General features: G+C 39.5%; 1 protein-coding gene across 2 annotated transcripts in view; it reads right to left on the minus strand.

Moving 5' to 3' along the window:
- GLRB (glycine receptor beta) overlaps window positions 1–18,056 on the minus strand; it is a 49,527-nt gene extending 31,471 nt beyond the window's left edge. The window contains exons 1-4 of one of the 2 annotated variants that reach the window (XM_066186077.1): window positions 17,966–18,056; window positions 16,528–16,681; window positions 5,016–5,122; window positions 2,392–2,459 (exon numbers count right to left, since the gene is read on the minus strand). In XM_066186077.1, the coding sequence (XP_066042174.1) occupies window positions 2,392–2,459; window positions 5,016–5,122; window positions 16,528–16,649 (297 nt within the window). In that variant the 5' untranslated portion in view covers window positions 16,650–16,681; window positions 17,966–18,056. Of the gene's footprint in view, window positions 1–2,391; window positions 2,460–5,015; window positions 5,123–16,527; window positions 16,682–17,965 lie in introns of those variants that run through there. The other variant, XM_066186078.1, reaches the window with a different exon arrangement.
- Between the last annotated feature and the right edge of the window lie 2,904 nt (window positions 18,057–20,960).

Raw genomic sequence — 20,960 nt, forward strand, 5'->3', positions numbered from 1 at the left:
CTGGAGAGCAAAGCATCATCACAATAATTCATTGACTGAAATATTTAGAAATACATTATTTCACAAATTTTGATATCACTCCAACCAGTTTAGTAGCTTCTGGTAATTTTAGAGACAGTCTATAAATCAATATTCCTCACGATTCTCACCAACGCCACAGACAGTAGAGATGTAGCCAGCCATTCTCTTCTCCAACACCAAGGAACCTTTTCAGCAGTTCTGATACTTCTGCAAATATCTCCTTTTCTGAACACAAGAGACCCCTCTGATCCTTCACAGACTTTGTGTCCCACCTCCAGGAAAATTTTTTCCTGTGATTCTAGAAGTACAAGTTTTTCCTATCCTAAGGGATCCATTTCTACTGTCTGGGCTACTACCCAGACCTTTTGAAGACAAGTAGAAACTTATCCCCAAGAGAGCAGTGGTTCCTGAATATCCAATGCCCAGTTCAGCAGGAAGAGTTTTCTAATTCATGGAAGAACAGACTGACTGTTAATTTTGTCAGAGCTTCCTGTATTACATGAAGGCAATCGAGAAGTAATCCAAATTTCACATAAACATGCTTACCTACCATGGTGATCAACTAGACATAGGAATCTTAATAAAAGCATAAAATAAAGTAAGGATGGTGTCTGAAGTTCTGAATTATGGAGGAGGGCATGACTTATCATACAGCATATCCTGGTAAATTTGTGAGTGACCATATCAGGAAGGCACAGACAGGCATACATACATGGCTGTAGACAGCATACTTCTTTTTTTTTTTTTTATTTGCAGGGCCTGGGGGGAAGCAAATCTCTCACACTCATGTTTTGTTACTATCTGAATCTGGGTGAATTGTAAAAAAGCCTATTTAAAAGTCATTTTTTAAAGCATGCAATTTCAGAAACTTGAAAGGGCCGTCTGGCCTAATACACTTGAGATCGTCAGACACTTATCTCAGTCCTTCTTTCCTGCTCTTCCTCCCTGCCTCCCTCCTCTTTAAATTCGAGTCCTCTTTTTGTTTTCACAAATAAATTGTTTTCAGAAATAAATCTCATGGCCTCTTGGGCAAACTTACAATTTGTTCTTTTAATATCACTTCCACTAACGCCATTAGTTGACTTACTATCATTTGCGGTCTAACATAAATCTCTGCTATCTAAAGAAACAGAAGTTTCCAGCCAAGCTGTTCAAAACTGTTCCACCCACCATTTATGTTCAACCTGGAGTGGCTCTGCAGTCCTATTGAAATTTCATTAGGATAATATGTAAGCTGGTTCTGAATTTTAAGTGGGAACTTACTTTCAACAACAAAAAAATGTGTTTTATTGCTTATTAGTGGTATTGTGGTTTATTGCTTCTCTGCCATTATGAGTCAGAATATTGCCTTAGTCACAGCATTAAAAAAAGCAACTTGATTTTGGGAACTGCCTTAATGCTTTAGATGCAGCAGGTCACCAAAGCGATCAGGGAATGCCTCAGAACTCCCACCTGGGGCATGTCTTGGCTGTGGCTCTCCATGTACTGGCACGACATGGTGCACTCCTCTCTTTCTTACACAAAAGGAAAACCTGATCAGGTCAGAACATCTTCAATAATTAAATGCATTTTTGGCAATATTTTTGCTAGTATTTATTGGAAAAAAACATGACAAAAAAAGATCTACAAGTCCCAAAATACCAGAAAGGGCTTTGCTGAAGCAACTCATATTTTGAAATTGATTTTATTTCCCAAAGAAACAAAAAAAGTCAAAATTGCAGTGAAGATTATTTCATCCTATTACTGACCTGTTGAAATTTTCTGGCTGAACTGGAAACACAATTTTCTAAACTTCACTCCCCAGTTTATCTTTCCCATGCAGTAAGTAAACAGCAGTAAGTCTATGGTCATTGATAGTCTATTCCTTTACTACTGCTCCTTCTATTCCTCCACAATTTATTTCCATTTTCAAACCCACATAAAACAAAGGACCTATACATTTCATCCTTTTGCATGTCTGTACTTCTCTCATATACAGTCTTACTGGGTTGGGTTTTTTTTGAATAACACACCAAGCAACCTATGTAATAACTCTCAGGAAGATCTTTAACTCAAATGGGTTCTTCCAAAGAACTTAATAACTTACGGAAATTAGTCAATCTCTTGCATCTTAAAAACCATGGATTTCCTTTCATGTAAATCAGATTCTAAAGCTACAATAACTGTGGACACATATAGAGTAAAATACATAAACAGGCTTAGGTCTATGGCATAAAGCACAGTCAGTCAATCACTAAGCCAAATAACTTAATTCTCAGTGTCTGCAACCACAACAATTATTTCTATTTTATAGTTCATAATCTTCAGTCTGAAGTTTAATTTAGTACAAAAATCTCCATGTGTACTACATGAATTTAATTTCCCTCTTACCATAGTTGTCTCTTGAATTGACCCAAAGCTGTTAATGAAGATGTTTACTGCAACATCGACAGGGATTCCTTCAAAAAAAAAATTCTAGTGAGCAACACAATCCAGTAAGGGTACATTATCATTCATTTAAAGCTCCTTTATACCAGTATCACAATGTGACAATGTAACTGTATCTTTTTAAGTTAGTATATATACAGTTTCCATAGTCAATATAAATCACTAAACCTCTTTTTAACCTAGTGATAAGAAAAAGGGAAAAATAAAAATCCTTAGTGCAGAGAGCTAATCTTATAGGATTCCACTGACCATACATCTAAATTAATTGTTTTTGAATTCCATGATTTTCTGTTAACTCAGAATGAATAAGCCAGTATTACTTTTGCACACAGAGCAATGGATAGAGGCAATTCACATTTTTAGTCGCTGACACTTTTAACTGTCAAGGTTATAATGACAATCTATTATCCCAAATTACCTGTTTATGATTTATGATGAGATATTTCTTTATCCTTTAAGAGGATCCCTCTTTGTGCAAGTAAAATACATAAGACTTTACTGCCTGTAAAGTATGAATACAGGCAGGTAAAAATTACTGCATGCATCTTTCACAGTTATCTAGCCTTGGCATGAAAGAGTTGGAAAGCTGCTCAGTTTTACAATGGCTACCAATTAGGCAAGAAAAATTTCTAGAAATCAGTAGCTGTGAAGATATTAAGATGACCTGGATTTTTTTCTTTTTTCCACAGCCAGGATTCCTTTAGTTGAAGAGGGATGGTATGACAGCTGCTACATCTGCCCTCTGTCACCCTGCGGGAACTGATTGGCAGTCATTTAATCTGGTGCTAACAGAGAGTTATCACAGAGCAAGAAGTGGCCTGATAGTTGAGAGAACTAATTATGGACCACTACTTCTATTTAGTATCTCTATGGTGTGAGTGCCAGGATGCCCACTAGATGCAGGTATCTGATCTCATTTACACTGATACAAATACTCAGTGGGCTTTTTCCTACTTTCAGATCCAAAAGAGATATAAGAATATATGAATACTGTTCTGAAAGACTAAGCAAAGACAGTAAAATATGCGCCTCTTTCAATAGCATGTTTGTCTACATAAAATATTTTTCTGTATTTAATACATAAATTCACACTCATTCTCCTAGTCACGAGAAATTTACAAAGATAAAATTTCACTTTTTTAGTTAAACCAATTTGTTTGGTTTGGTTTTTAACCAGATGATTTAAGTGTGATGCTTTTGGTTATGCAATAAGCACAACACTTCTTTTAATGCCCTATGCATGTGACAGAGCACCCATCACATCACTAGTAGCCAAGAGTGTACTCTCTCTTCCAGATTTGAATAGGATGTGCCATCCAAGAAAATCACTCATGTGTGAGGAACATTTTAACATGGGCAAACTACTTGTCAGAAAATGTTCTTTTTCTCCCACCTCCCTCTGAGTTAACATTACATGTCCTCCCTTTCCCTTCTGTCTTGATTCTTACCAGACTGCCAGAAGGGTTATCAAAAATATAAGAAAATCTGCAACATGCTTTGTGATTACAAGCTGATTATGCAGAAGAACAGGTAGAGAAGAGGCTGGACATTTATTCTTTGTGACAAGACTCAGTGCTGGAAACATATAAATACGGTTCTGCAGAGAGTAAGAAAGAAGCAGTACACTTGCTGAGAACTGAGTTTAATATGTTTATAAAATTGTTAAATATAACTAAAAATAGCCTCTTCAAAAGCACAATAAACATTTAAGATTTCCAAATTTTTCATACTAGTGATGTTCATGTTAAAATATGCCTTAATGCTCACATAATTATATGGGGAGTTTTAAAACAAAAGAACTGTTTTATCTAAACTGCATTGCCTACATGTAATAGAATTGTCTGTGTCTTTTTCCAGAAGGTAAATAATCTCATTCCTGGAAAGTCTAATTTACAGCCTAACTTGTGTGAATTCTTAGAGGTTTTGTAGAGAATATGTATTCCAACTTTTTCTGCATATCTAAGGATTCACACTTGCCCATGCAGAAGAATCCTGTAACATCTGACAACCAGGGAGATGTTTTAGTGGCAGAAAATGTGTTTCAATGCATCACCTATACGAATTCCCAAAGTGTGTAAGCTTTTATTTTAACTAAAATAACTTTAAATGATTTAATCACTCAATAGTTTGCTAATAATGATACTGCTGATCCCAACTTTTTATAGTCATCTTAAAGGACATCTATAGAGAAATCTGGTGTTTTAAAATACCTTACAGCTGAATCTAACTAAAATGTAGGCATAAAAAGATATTTTAAAAACTTATTCTATAAAGTCTATTTCTACATTTAAAAAGTCTTTTATAAAATAAGACCAATAGTCCTATTAAATAAAGCATCACATACTATTAAAGCATCAGCTTTTATTATGATAAAGAAATCCTAAAATCTTTCAGCTCAAAAGGATATCATCTGCAGTTTCACACTATCTAGAGAAGTTTCCATTTAAAAAAACCAAAACAACAGAAATTTAGCTTGTGAGTATTATCGCTACATAATTTTTCTCTGTGTGAAAATAGTAAATGATAAAATCCAAAGATTAAAGCAAAGGCTGAAATATCTGTCAAACCTTTGAAATTAGGCCTTATCCTGGGATCATAGCTGAGCAACAGTCTATTCAAGATATTGCTGGTAGAATTAGCAGGTACTCTTGCAAGGTCTTCAGCTGATTGCTGCCTGTAAAAAAAAGTTCATTAGTTACTGTCAAAAGAGAAATAACTGCATGCTTAAACTGAAGTGATTTTAAAGTAATGCCATAAACATGATTTCACAAGCAAAAACTGTTCATTATTTTCAGGTGCCATACTGTATAGTCTTCCTTTCCTTGAGACGTTTCAGTATTTTTCAAGAAACTATTTGTGTAATAAACACAAATCTACTCTGACATACTTTTAACTGTAAACTTGGAAGCAAATAAACTATAAGTCACTAATTGTTCCCTTCCCTCCTAACAAAAATATCCAGAGGGACATGATTTCTTCATCAGTAGAAAGCAGCCACCTGAACTATTTTTAGTGACTGTCAGATTAGGAACCTTAGTAAATTGACAGTCACTTTGTAGGTGCCAAATCACGCAGAAGCTTTTGGCAGTCTCCTGCTTTCGCATGCCAGCGCCAGCTATTCCACCCAGAGCCGGAGGATTGCATAATCTCATTGTCAAGTGCTAATAAAAGCTTTGCTACAGAAAACAAGGCCTTGGACTCTCTGGTTTTGCAGGGGGAATTTAAACATCTCCATTGCCTTGCCATTGTTTTGTTGGATGCTAAATGAAAACCATTGCTACAATCAAAAAAGAGCCTGTGACAGGTAAAAGCAGCTATAAAAGTACATGAAATTGAGTGTAATAAAAAGCAATACGGGTGCGTCAGTGCCCTCCCCAGGTATTTTAAACACCAAGCAGGCTCATAATGGTACATAAATGAATTTGTATGTTTCCAGAATGTGTTCAGTGACTGTTTCCAGTTTTGAACTCTGTTTCACAATCACTTTTCCATCCCTTTTATGACTACTTTGTTGTCTTTCTGTTATTATTATTCAGTAACCAGGATGCCATGTAAAGATAAGACAAACACCCCACAAATGTATAAGTCATATGCACCAACATTATCACCTCTTGCAAACTAATGTATGAACGTATTCTAAAAAATGACCAAGTTTATTTCCTAAATGTTTTCTATAATCAACATCAGCTGCTGTTGCCTTCTTTACCCTGTAATTTCTTTTTTTCATTATTCTCTCCCATACCAATGTCAGTTTGACAGACCTACAGGTTCTCTATAACATCTCAGTTCATTGCTTTTTTTTTCTTCTCATCCTTCAGTTTCCTTCATGCCCTCTGGGATTTCTGCCTTATTCAAACATTTGTTGAAGAAAACATTAACTCTACAGAAGGCTTTTGACCAGTTAAAGAAAACCGAAACAACGTGAATACATTGGACCTCCTGATTTTAAAATGTCCAATTATTGTAGCTCCTGTAAAGCATTTTTCTTATTGATTCCTGGGAAATTAATTAAATAATAAATGTCAGCATAGCATGACATCAGTATTTGATTGAAAACTGGAGATGAGACCAGATCCTAGCCCTTGAAGAGCTTTTAATAATAACCTTACCTTCAGAAACAACTGGTTTAACTCAAACCATAAGGGAAAAGGAAATCAGGTCTGCTGACTTGGTAGCACTCACTATGCCTTCCCAAAGAGATTTAATCTCTTCAGTTAACAATTAACAGCTAAAATATTTAAAAATAAGATTAAGAAAGTGTCCCCTATTATTAAAAACATGTCAACCATTTATGATAACGTAACTGCATTTTATTATATCATAATAACATGATATAATGAGCATTTGAGCATTTTATCATTCAGGAAAAAAATAATCAGATTTCTGTTTTCTCTTTTGTATTCAGGATATTTCTGAAACTAAAGCTGCAAATCTGCTCAACTATTTCCTTGTATTTGCTTGATGTTATAAATGAGGAAAAAATTATAGCAGGAAAATGACAATAAATCCTCCTTGAAATTTTTGACTACTCAACAGCACCTGGAAGGATAAGAATGAATTCCAAAGAATACACAGAGATGTACCTACAAAGAAATATATATCCAGGAGGATAGCTTGAACTATAATATACATGAAGAGAAAAGAATTGTGGAGCAGCATTAAGTGGCTGCAGTATATAATTCCCCACCCACCTCTTGCAATAAACACACTAAAAACCTCTGTGATCCATAACAACCACATAGGTGAACTAATTGTTCCAGCAGAACTTCTCCAGATTAACTGGTCTTCTAATAAAACAAGGAAGTGTTTCCTTTTAGCAACATATGTTAACTTCCTGTTTTCTATACAGAATGGTGTGTAAGTCTCTGCTAATTTAATATTAGAGAATTAAAAAAGGAATATGTGTTCTAAGTTCTTTCCTAATAATTGAAAAATTCACTTTGAAATAATTTCCCCAGGGCTGAGTTTATAAGTTTATATATTTTACTTAGTATTGGATCATTATGCAAAAGAATTAATTTATTTCCTCATTTGGTCAGGCAGCTGGACTAGATGATCACTGTAGGTGCCCTCCAGCTGAAATGTCCTGTTCTGTTCTGTTCTGTTCTATTCCATCCCATTCCAATTCTGTAATTTTGAGATATGTTCGGTTTTCAGTGATGACCTTTACCAATGAAGAGGTTGCTACAGAAATACCACAAATCAGCTTTGTATAAGTTTCTTTTTGTTCTTACCACTAGTTGGCAAAAGGAAAACAAAAGGCTAAGATTATTTTCCATTTTCTAGAAAGAGCAATTCAGAAAATAATGTTAATTTAGCTATTAAAAAGGCAGGCAAACCTTCTGTATGCTGCACTTTATCTGATACAGAAAGGTTCATGGCACTGCTTTCTTACAAGTGACACATACTGACATCTATAACATCAGATGTCTACAAAAACTAGATTTATAAAAGAATCTCCTTAATACTGACAATAGAATTTCTTTCTAAATTATGTATATCCAGTATAATGAAATATGAAAAAAACCAAACAACAACTAATGAACAAACTTAAATACTTTTTTTTTTATTTTTGTCATGGGTTATACAAAGAAGTTCATTAAATAGTGAAAACAGTAATCTGAACCACACAGGACAACATGGACACATAAATGAAATACAGATGCTCATAAAAAGCAATGAGGAAAAGAGGAAAAAGTTCGAGAAATTAAATGAGTGAGCAACAAACAGCAAAGGAAAGCCAAATACAGCTGACAGGTTTATTTGTCTCTTTGAGTAAGAGGAATAAAGCGATAGCTTGGTGAGATCTGAGCTGCACTGCAGAAGTATACTAATACAAATATCTATTCGGGCTGTTTGTACAAAAGCCATCCAAAAATTGGGCAAAGGAGATTCATTGCATTGGGAAGACAGCGATGGGAAGAACAGTGGCAGCATAGCTTGCTGGTAAAGAACACCACAATCACATCTTCCACAAGCTGTTGGGTTGTGTTTTGAACTTATACAAGTGTATAAGCACATTTGTCCTTGCGTATCTACGAGCAAAATGAAATACAATGACATCGGCTGGTTTGAGTTAGGAGGAAAAGCATTGAGATTCAGTAATTGCTACTTTGAAAGGTCACTTTGAATGATGTGGTTGAAATGGCTACTGGAAAAAAAAGCTCTGCTGAGTATCGGTCATATTTCCACTGTGGTTCTTCTACAGCATGCTGTCATTAAACTACCATTATTGAACAGCACACAAGCAAACTTCATCACAGTGACTTGGCTACCTTCTGAGAGCCTTGTTGACCAAAATGCCTACATTTCACCTGCAAATCAATACATCAGATATGTTCCTTGGGGTGAGTTAGGAAGTTAATGACACATTCGGAATGACAGATGAGCAAAAAGACTTAATGAGACAGTTAATGGGATGCATTAGGTGCTTGGATAAAGAGGCTGGGACTATTAACGTGAGGCATTTACCTAGAACCACAACCACTCTTGCTTAACTGACCATTATGGAATGAATTAATGATAGGGGTATGTGTACATTACATAACTCAAAAAGGATTTGAGCTGAGATCTGCCTTTCTAGAAGAATCTTACTTCAGAGTGCTGAAGGCTGAGTCCCACATAACAACACTCACACCAACTGAGCAATTACTTACCAGTTTTTTCTAATTCAGCCTACAATTTTCCCACTTGTAAAAAGCTCGTAACTTATATTGCCACCAATTGCAGCATGCATTTTAATTTTAATGCATTTATTTCAACCTGTGTTGAATGCATGTGGAGCTGATGGAAAGCATTAAGAAACAGGAATGCAGCACTCTTCACAGAAGTTGATGAGTTCTAAGCAAGATATTGCGAATACCAAAGGATAAGGCTACAGAAGCCTCACAGTTGCTATGAAGAAAATTTAAAAGCAAGTAATTGTAAAGCTAGAACTTTCCCTACCAAAAATTTTACCTAAGCAATAATTATAAATCCCCACACAACCAAAATACAAAATACCAAAACCCAAAGTGATTTTTCTATCACTGAATAAATAAAAGGGACAACAACCAGCATTCTTGTATACACAGAAGTACCTGCATTTCTACAAACAGTGTCCTCACAATCCAGAGAGTAAACAAAGTACAGTTAGTCTTTTGCTATAAGATCCCTGCGATAAATGCCTGGTCTTTTGGAGGTTACATCTGGTATCACTTATGAATCAAAGAATTGCTTTACATACTGTATTTCAGAGGATATGCAGTAAGTTGTTCATCTCCTCTTCCACTACAGCTCTACACATTTTATCACTGCCTTTGAAGATCATGATCAATATTTTTAATTGATGGCAACAGGCAATTATTTTCATAATTCACTAATCAAAATCCAGAATTTTAGATAAGCAGGTACGTGTGACAAAAGGAAGCATGTATTACACTTGGTTTGAAATTTATACAGCTTTAAATTTATGTTAGGCAAATGTGTCAGAAGACATTATATCTCTACAGGTCATCATGACATTTATTCTCTCAGAGCTCACTGAAGTTACAAGGAGTCCTTTCCACATGCAGTGCTACAGGAGGAAAGAATATAAACAATATTTTACACAAACAGGAAGGAAAACTTTTTCATAGTTCTAGATTACTGACAGATAAAAATATGTATTCCAATTGCCACTGTTATCTGCAGTAAAACTCCCTAAATGATGCTGAAACCACAAATTTCAGTGCAGTTTATTTAATTGACATGATTGAAATGGACATTTTAGTAATATAACATGGCTGAGTACATGTGAGAAAGTTAAAAATAAGTGTTGGGAAACATGATATCTATTATCCCACCATATATTTTAAGCACAATTTTCCTGATATAAACTATCAGTGTTCTGATTTGCAGGCATTTGATTTTTTGAGTTCAATCATTCTAAGCATAAAAACTAGTTAATACATCATACATAATCAATGACATACTATATAACTCTTCTGAGTGATCTCTCTGATCTCTAGTATGTTTAAAAGCTACATTTTAAAACTGTGTAAGGTGACACGCCTAATCCTAAGAAGATCAATTACAATTACTCCAATGAAAAGTGGTATCACTAATTACATTAAAGATATGGAACTCTGAGTCACCATTCACATGCCTTCATGAATGCAGTTGACAGCCAAACACCTAAAATGAGATATGTTGCCTCAGTACTTAAATTTGGAGGTAATGCAGTGGGGGGGAAAAAAAAAAAAAAAAAAAAAAAAAAAAAAGGTTCCTCTATAGCTAATTTTGAAACAGAAAACCCAGATTAGGCAGCCTGAATTGTGAACTGTGAGTGGAGGGGGTGAAACAGGTAGTCTTTAATCTCATGTTGTAGATAGACCTAAGAGAATAGTCTCCTAATGTGGACACACAGATAACCTTCCTGCAGTTAGGTAGTGTCAACAGCTGTTAGTGCCACTACTTCAGTCCTTGTCTTTCAGAAACCTCTTAAATTCAGCTTCGGTTTCACATTCAACATTCCCAGGGTTAGACACCTTAAGGAGTGTTTGTTTATACGGGAATCTGAAGTGCCTTATTATTCACTAAACTTGAGAAGAGTAAGCTGGTTCATCTGCCTGCCACAGAGCTGACAGCCCCCAAACCAACAGAACCAGGTTACACAGTATTTCACCCAGTCTGAACTAGTACTGCTCTCAGTAGTGTGAGTTTTTTGCTAAAGTTAGCTTGCTTGCTCCTAGCTTAGGCATCTCTGCATCCCACCAAAGTCACCATCTGTGACCCTTGCGCACAATGGATGCCCTGTTGTGTCCTGATATAGCACACAGATGTAAAACATGATAAGCATCCAAATGTTTAAACAACATTTTGGAAGTAATTTATCTATATCAGTTCCGTATCTCAGTACTTTTTTTTTCCCAAATGCTGTAAGTATAGAGACAATAGAAGGACCTTGGTAAAATCGAACCACCTGCATGGTGGTATAAGTGGTGATATAAGAGGTAAGTGTAAGCTGAGGTACATTCTATATAGTTCATCTTGACAACAGACTTTAGACCTATGTTTTTCCTTGGACTTAGGTAAAGGTGGTGCAATTTAATTTCAAGTGTTTTCTCAGTCTGAAGGTTGTATATGAAATACAAAGTCTGTAACTTTACCACAAAATTATAGTGTCTCATCACTCTGGTGTTGAGAAGGGAGCAAACACTGCTCACTGAGAGGGAAAATTACTGAATGAGAACCAGTCTATCATGCTTAATTACTGTTTTACAAGACAGCTCAGGTTTTGCTTATACAGCTTTATCTTTTACTGCCCACCACGTTAACCACTTTGAAAACAAATTCAAAAACCTTCTGGAATGTGGCCCTATCTGTCTGGGATCACAGCTTTCCATGAGAGCTACATGATACAGAATAATAAAAGCATGACCAACTGCTGTTACTACAGGGCAGAAGAATTTTTATAAGAACAAGACCTGGGCTCTGCAAAGCACTTATCCTTGGAATGACTGTCAGATGTATCTTCTTCCACAACCAAATTCAGGCTTTCCTTTCAACTTCATTCCACCTCCTCCCACAAACTGTATCAACCCTTCCACCACACCTACAAATGAAAATGTTCACAGACTATCAACAGTGTCTTCTAGGTGATGGGAATGAAGACAGACATGATTCCACTTTCCCACCATTTACATTTTGGAGTTGATCACAAACTACCAATAGAGAGGCGATGTATACCCAGAAACTTAATAAAAAAAAAGTTTTAGTTCATGGAGAAGTGGAGAGGACCCAAGGTATAAAATATATTTTGAACTTTTACTTTAGTCTTAATAGGAAGAGCATGTCAGAAGCTTGAAGTTAACCACAAGAAATTTTAGGACAGCGTTTCATACAACTCTAGGCTTTAAACACATCAAAGCCTTTTTTCCCTAGTTCAACTGTCTTTTGTTGTTGTTTTTTAAAAGAAGCTGTTTATTGAACCTTTGCATCTGTGACCTTTCTAAGCTTCTGCCCTGGCAGATGGCACAAACCATGTTTTCTGGAGGGCTTAGAGGGCCATTTCACAGTTTCTGAAGTAGCTGATATGTTTTATTGAATACAAGCCAAATATGACTCGTACTCCTGTTTTGTGGGTAAAAAAAGGTCTCTAAAGATATTATACAGTATTTTGTAAATCATCTGCAAGGATATAAATCGCTATGTGGACAAATGCAGAAAGGTGAAGAGGGATGCTGTTTTCAACGCACAGTCTTGCTATCCAGACAAAAGGATGATATTTAGCAACTGAGGTTTTGCTCTCAGCATTGCTGTGGCATTAGGGACTCTCAGAGATCTTCAGAAATGAGCACTGTGCCAGTGAACAGCTGAGTCATCCTAAAATTAAAAGGGATAGCTGTGACCATAGTCATTAATGGTTATTGGCTGCGATGTGATACTCTTACTTTTCTATCCTTTCTCTAACACTGTAGTAACCAAACTTCCCCTTCCTTATAATTTCACTTCTCTAGAGATCTTGTGAGTAGTTTTGAGTAGGTATCTTCTACGCTACTAAGGATTGTGGGGATAACAGCAGCAGCTCACTCAAACATCATAAAATAACTGAAGTATTTCTTATGATGGAACAAAAGGAAAAACTTTTTCAGCAGTGCTTTAAGTCACAGCTGTCACATGTATTTAAGAGAAGCAAGGTATTATGAGGAATTATGAAAAAGTTAATAAGAACTAAGAAACAAAGGTCATGCAAGTTTGGGCAGTCTGTGAGCAGGAAAGAGATCAAGTGGCTTAATCCATCTGCATCTCCATAAAAATCATGTGTATTAAGTATATAATTTCAAAATAACCTTTGTAAATAGTAACGCACTTTTTTTTTTCCCTTGAAGAGTTGGGCCTGATTTTTTTTTTTTTTTTTAATTTTCCATGGAAACAAAAGACAAAAGTTTTGTTACTACAGCTTTGTAGTTCATTGCACTATGCATCTGTGGAAGCCAGTTACTCAGATTTATGGTGCAAAACTCTCTATTACAACATTTTAGGCCCAATGTGCCAGTTTCTTTGTTAATCAAAAAAGATTCAGGAATGAGACAGAAGTATAATTACTCTATGTTTCATTTGGTAAGCCTGAGGTAAGAAGCAAAATGATCTAAATGTAAGATGTGAAATCTTACATCTGTTCTGAGAAAGCATTACATCAAAGCAAGAACCAAATGATTAAGCATCAGCTTCAAGAAACCCTTCAATAAAAACCTGGGGAAAACAGTTTTAGGAATACATTAAAATAAGATGGCAAATCAAGCCACTACCACACAATGCACTGATAAGTACAGCGTCATGGATAATCACAAGGGTTTGCTCTAAGATACAAAATAGAATTTTCCTAATTTAAGGAAGCAAATATCTGTTTATGAGACAACAATGAACTTTTAATGGGGTTTCTAATCAGCTTGTTTTCATCTTATCCTAATAGTAGCTAATTTAATGCCAGAGGGGCACATTTGGCAAAAGGCTTGCATTCTGGAGAGCCATAAAAGGAAAAGTTCAAGTATGTTTAATTCTTATCCAAAAAAAACCTCACGCTAAAGTCCCAAACCAGTCTTGTAGCCATTCATTTCTTAGCATCAAGTTAAGGAACTCAGGCAGTAATATGAGATTCAATGTAAGTCTTTCCTGAAGAATGATTTGCATAGATTTGAATTTCATTATAAAGTTTGCAAGAGAAAACTGCTTCATATACAAATACTAATGCAGTTTTTTGTTCTCTTGAAGAAGTAAAATTTTGCTTTTCACATGTTGCAAGGAAATAAAAGGCAATAATTTGTTACAATTAAGGTTTAAATTTTATTGCACCAGTAACCAACACAAATTAAAGGTGGATTAAAGAGTTCAACTTATAAATATACATTAGGAATTTGTATCATTCAATTTTATAAATTATGCAAAATCCTTTTTTTGTTGTTGTTGTTAAAAAAAAAATAAAATGTATTCTTCTAAAATATTTCTTCCATGCATTACTAGGAAACTTTTCATTTAGACACTTCCTTGAGTAGTTTTAGTTGACCCTTATAGTGTCACTTGATTCACTCTGCACTGTGTTGTGTTTTGGTTCCATTCTGAGGAAAGATTTTTTTTTTTTTTTTCACAAAGAAAAAATTATTACTAGTAGACAACCTGTTTTATAACACAGAGTGTCACCAAATCAAGAAGTTTCGTGAAAGATCTTTTAAAAAATGCTGATGATTGGAAGTTTGCCCACTACATTCTGAGTTAAGAGAACACTGAGCAATATCTCTGCCAGATAGAGCTGATTTTCATAGCTCATTTACATGACAGGTCTTCTAGATGCCAGCCACAGAAACAGCAACTCCACTATTACAAGTGATTGTCTCTCCAGCTGTGAACTTCAGCCAAGTAACAGACAACTTGGTCATTATTCAGGACATCGAACAGGACTCACTGCTACAGCAAGTCTAGCCAGCAGCACTGCACAATGGATCAACAAGTACTGGATTCCACCAGTATTACTGCAGAAAGCTTCAACTGGAAACATATCACTTTGAAAATGATAGCATGTATTTAATGTTTCTTCAAGCGTATTGGTGACAAATGACATCATATGTAATGGTTCCGAGAAATACAGGGCTTAAAATAAAAACAAGAAAAACCCACTCACTTACAAAGATGAAATGACATTGCTGTTTTGAATTCTACTAGATCAAGAACAGGTGGAAATGCTGGCTATTTAAACAAGACCATGGAAGATCTGCATTCAGCTCCCAGCTGCCTAACTCACTTTCCAAGGGCTTCTGTTCTGACACCTGTCCTGGGAACTCTGACATTTCTCTCCTTGCTATAAACTCTCACTATAGCTCAGATCAAAAGGCTCATCCAAAACTCAACTTTTAGAAGGGAAAGAATGGGTAGGGGTCATTTCAGATGAGTCATGACCACATTTGAGACACATCTTAATGTATTCAAATCTAACAACAAATACAATTTTAGGTTTGATGAAAAAAAAGAGAAGGAAAAACATGCACTATATGTAGAAACATTCTAAAATTTGGGGTTAGAAATAAACACCACTGTCAATGTTTGAAAAGAGTGGAAACTTTAAAAAGTATTACTTGAACAATGTTTCTGTCTGATTATTCTACTTTTACTTTGTTTTTTCTTTGGAAAAAGTTGATGAAATAACCAGTCTAAAATTCTGTACCTCTTCTTTTATGGTCAAAGAAGAAACATGTTTTAAATTTGTCCAAACGATTTTAATATTTCAGTCATAGTGACTTTCTACACTTACTGACAATTTATCATAGTCCATCAACCTTTTCCTCAGATATTTACAACATAACACTAAAAAATGAGCAAGGTTGGCAAAGAAAATGATAAAAACAGCACTCATAAATAATACTTTTGCATTGTCCTACGGATCACAACCTAAAGTGTGGTAGGCATTAGAAAGAGGGAGTATTTTTAACATCAAGTAATCATAGGTGTCCAGAATACACCCTCTATTCAAGTGGGCAATCACAGATTATAATTTCTGTGTTTTTACAGGGAGACTATTCCATAAGGGCATACTTTATAGCAACAATCAATATATCCACCTCCATAAAAGTTATAGAACTGTACATGACTGATGAAAGATGCTGAAGACCCTAGTTCTATTCAACATGCAATAAGAATATGTGTAGGACAAGCCTTCTCTTACAGAACTAGCTAACCACAAGATGAATTTCAGCATGACAGTTTTGCACCCTCCTGGCTTTCCCCAATACACTTGCAACATGGTGTTAGACAGCACAGCACTCTGGGACCATGCTACTGTGTCCCCATAAATAGCAAGGCACTGGGTTGAAATCCACAAGGAAAGGAACAATTACTGTGGCTTAGATTTTCCCTTGCACTAAAACAGAAGACTTGCTGCAGAAGGAACACAGTGACAGAACTTAGCTACGATGCTGGTCAAACCATTCCCACCACCGATCCCATCCTTTCAGCAGAAAGCATCACTACTTTCTACTTCCTTCTACTTCAACTGCCACATAATTTCCACTGTTAAAAACAGGGCAGGATCACCATCATACAAAAGCATAAAAGAAAGCAGGAACATACGATGGACATAGATATTGCTTCTTTTTCCCTTTTCCTTTCTTTGAAGACTTCTCTTTGGAATAGACTTCTTCAACCCATAAGGAGAATGAGATGAAACATAAAATCGCTAGTAAGAACTTCATCTTGAAGATTATGCTTCAAAGAAATCTTCAGTCTGTGGTACAAGAAAGCAGTTTATGTTAGTAGGGCTGGATATGGCAAAAGGAAACATATACCTGCAAAAAGTAAACAAATGTTTCATGGGGGTTGGGTTTTTTGTTGTTCTTCATTGTCATGGGAGAAAGATTCTGTTTACATGTATCCCTGACATGAAACTGACTCAGGCAATTTCCAGAGAGTTAAGTAGCTTCCCAAAGTTGGGACTGACAGTGAGGAACAGATTTAAATGCAGGTTTGCTTCAGTGTGCTTAAGAAACATGATGTCCTTCAAAGACTGCCAAACCGAAAATACTCAGAAGCTTGGAAATAGGTTTCCTCACCAGAAATGTATCAACTGCATTAAATACGATGTCAACCAGTCATGGAGCAAGGCGAAGAATTGCAAGCTCTCTGTGACCTTGCACAGATAAAACAGCAATCATTTCAACGCCGGTTATGAGAAGAGGTCATAAATATAATTTTATGTACAGAATTTAAACACAACTACTTTGCATGAAGCATTTCCACTGCAGAGCCAGCACTGACAGGGCCTCGCAAAGATGACTAAACACAACCTGCAATACTATGCTTTATTGCATCGTGCTCAGTTTAATATTTAAACTTCTCTGGGGCAAAAGCACGTTCCCCAAAGGCCAGGAGATGAGTTTGTGTTTGGCCAAAGGCTGCCCCACCTGCCCCTGGCCACAGTGCTGCGGCACCCAAGGCATTTTCCGTTTGTTTGCCATCCGACAGATAATTCCCAAGCATTTCCTTGGGCCAACGAAAATCTCGCAGACGCCTCAGAACCTGCTGCATTTTCCACTTTTATTTATTTCGATTTCCCCCCTCCCCCCCCCCACTGTTCATAAAGAGCTGTGCCTCTCTCTCTTTCCCCCCACCTCCGGGAGGAACCGGGATGCTTCGGCTCCCCCTTCCCAGGGAGCCGCAGCATCGCCACCCTCCCTCGGCCCGGCCGGGAAAGGTCGCGGATCTGCCCCTGCCGCCACTGGCTCCTCTCCCGGCCCGCGGCCTCCCACCGGCCCCAGCACCGAGAAGGGAGCGGCCTCCGCGCCGCCGGGCGCTGCCGGCGCTCCGCGGGGAGCGGAGGACGAGACGAGCGGGGCTCCCCGCGGCCCCGGCGGCGCCCCCGAGCCGCGCCCCACCGGCGCTGGCCGAGGTGCTGACGGGGCTCGGCCGTGCCGCCCGGTGGAGCAGGGCCCTCGGGCCGGAGCCTCGATCCCCCTCCCGCACACGCGGCCCCTCCGCCGCCACGGCCGCACCGCCCGCGCCCCGCGCTCACCGCCGGACGCTGCGATCCCCCCGCGCTCAGCGGCGGCGGCGACCCGGGAGCGGGCGGGCCATGCCGCGGCCCGGCCGCAGCGACAGCGCGGCTCCTCCGGCGGCGCAGAGAGCCCCTACCTCCGGCGGTGCCTCCGCGGCCAGTGAGCATGTGCGGCGCCGCGGCGCTCCCCAGCCAGCACGTCCCGGAGCCCGCCCACACACGGGCGCTGCGCGCCGGGAGGGGCGGCGGGGCCGACCCCCCGGGACCCCCGGCTCTCCCGCCGCCGGACCCGGGGCACCGGCGAGGCGCCGTGGGGTGGAGAAGGGGGTGGCGGAGCGAAGCGTCCTCTGGTCTCTACAGGGGGGAGAATGCGCTCGATAGTGGTGTTGAGAGATACCTGATAGAGTTGGCAGGAGCAAGAGAATATAAGCGGCGAGGGGCTGAGTAGGATGAGAAGAAGAGGGAGTGCAGTCTTGCACGCATTAGTGGAATGGTGGATCAATGGACCGAGGGCAATTGTATGAGGTTCAACAAGGCCAACTGCAGCATCCTGCCCTTGGGTCACAACAACCCCATTGCAAAGATACAGGCTGAGGGAGAGTGACTGTATAGATGCCCGAAGGACTCTGGGGGCCCTGATCAACAGCAGCTGAACATGAGCCAGCATGTGCCCAGGTGGCCAAGAAGGCCAATGGCATCCTGGTCTGTCGCCCTAACTTTGCCTGCTTTTCAGAGTTTGCATTTTGTTCTCATGCAACTTCAAGAGAACAATAAATTTTTTTGGAATTTATCTCTTTGTTTACATATTTTTTCTCTAGGAGGAAAAAAGTGACTGATGGTGGCCTTCACCAACGAGATCAAAGAGGTGGCAACCTATGTAGCCAATCTTGTGCCTTCTGAAAGAATTGTATATATAGATGGAGTCAGAAAATTAAAGATAAAACTTTTCTGCTGACCTTTTTGCTGCCTACCTCATTCTTTCGTGTCCCGAGGTGTGACACTGGTCTGTAGCAGCAATAGTGTGGCCGGCAGAACCAGGGCAGTACAGTCACCCCGTACTCAGCACTGCTGACGCTGCACCTCAAATCCTGTTTTGCACCCCTCACTATAGGAAGGACATCAAGGTGTTGTGGAAAGTCCAGGGAAAGGCAACAAAGCTGGTGGAGGGTCTGGATAGTAAGTCTTATGAGGAGCAGCTGAGAGGTAGACATGTTTAGCCTGGAGAAAAGAAAGCTCAGACAAGACTTTACTGCTCTCTACAACTGAAAAGAGGTTGTATAAGGGTGAGGTTCTTCTTCCAGGATTCTTTTTCCAGGTCTGGGGAAGGGGCAGGAGGCAGCCCAGGACACTAGGGTGGGCAGGGAGAACTTGCCAGCCCACCTTCCACTCCACAAAACCTTATCTTGGCAACAGCACAGATGCTTCAACCAAGTCCAAGCTGATGTAGGGCCAGGGCATAGGCCCAACTCCCTGGGATGAGGACCACCTCTTTTGCTCTTCCATTGTCCCACAAGCAGCCAGAGAGATGACCCTAGGACTGCTGACGCTCTCCACTTCAGATATAGGCAGAAGGGTGGAAGTCATTCCTGTCTGGCCTCTGGATGCAGGTGATGGTAGGATATGGCTGAGTTGCTATGTACTCTAGCTTGGAATTCATAGTATGAGCCCATGTGAGAACCTTCACACATGGAAAGCTAGCAAGGAAAGGACAAGATGTGCTGCCGTCAGCATGTACTGAAGACTACCTAGTTTAAGAGTGATTTTTAAAATTTCAGGATGGTTGAACTCAGACATTTATATGCACGCTTTGTGCATGCAGCAGCAGTTCTCCACCATTGCCAGCATTTTCCTATTAGAAACTCGCCCTCCCTTCCAGCTTGCCTGGGCTTACCCTGGGATGTGGCCAAGGTAACTTGGGCCAGTGACTGATGGTTTTGGGGTGGTGGGAAGAAAGGCCAGGAAGTGCATATGCCACAGAGGCAGATCAGGGGAGTGATGGCAGCTGCCTCCCCAAGGAACCAGCCCTGGAAGCCAATGTCCTGATCTCACAGCCAGGGTTCCCAGGAAATGCAAAGAGTTCTCTCAATGGCAGCAACTTCTTGTTGCTCTTGGAGAGGAGAAAAACCAAGCTGGCCTTGCTGCAGGGCTAGCAGGCTCTGGAGGCGACAGCACTGTCTTGTCCTCAGCACCACGCTGGGTATCTATCAGCACCTTCAACCTAAAGGCTGGCTGCAAGCAGCCAGCCATGCTTCCCCTGGTCAGGCAGCCTGCCCCCTATCCCTGTCGCTGTCTTGGTGTGCTTCCCTGCTGCCACCTCCTGCTTGTTGTCCCAAGATGACAGTGAGCAGCACCTTGCCAAGCTGGGGAAAGAATTGTCACCCAGCCATGTTTAACTGCCCTATGGCACATCTTCACCATCACCCTCTCCCAAAAGCCCAGGGCAAGGCTCCGTCCCACACGGATGAGGATTCCTGTCTTCAGAGACTCCTGAAGAAAAGCAGGGAGGTTGCAGCCCCTATTTGAGGGTTGATTCTTCCCCCCACAGGATGGTTCTGCACAGTAGGACCATGGCACAACCCTGCTTGGGGCTGGCTTATGTGAAAGCCAATGGAGATTTAAAGAGGACGGGGGGAAGAAAGTCATGATTTGGGCAGAAAAGAGCATCCTGTATAGAGCTCCAGCACTAACGTTGCATTTGTGGTTCCTGTGGCAGTAAAAAGAGACAATGGAATTTCATCAGTATGGAGAATGTCTGTAGGGCAGCTGAGGTCAGGAGCTCATGATGAAGGTGAAACCAAAGGGATGGTGGGAACTGCAGCTGAAGCTCAGGAAGCTAGAATGCAGCACCTAAAAAACCCCAGCAACAGCCTGGGCCTCCCTCCAACACCATGGCTTCATTCCCCTTCTGCAGTTGGGGGAGCAGTTATGGCTTCTCTCCTCAGTCCCCTCCTTGCTTCTCTGCTAATTCCCTCTCCTCAAATTCCTGAGCTGTCACAGTGAGACACAAAGAAGC

Source organism: Chamaea fasciata, unplaced genomic scaffold (assembly GCF_029207755.1).
Source record: "Chamaea fasciata isolate MVZ Bird 193981 ecotype frontalis unplaced genomic scaffold, bChaFas1.0.hap1 SCAF_6, whole genome shotgun sequence".
Classification (NCBI taxonomy): Eukaryota; Metazoa; Chordata; class Aves; order Passeriformes; family Sylviidae; genus Chamaea; species Chamaea fasciata.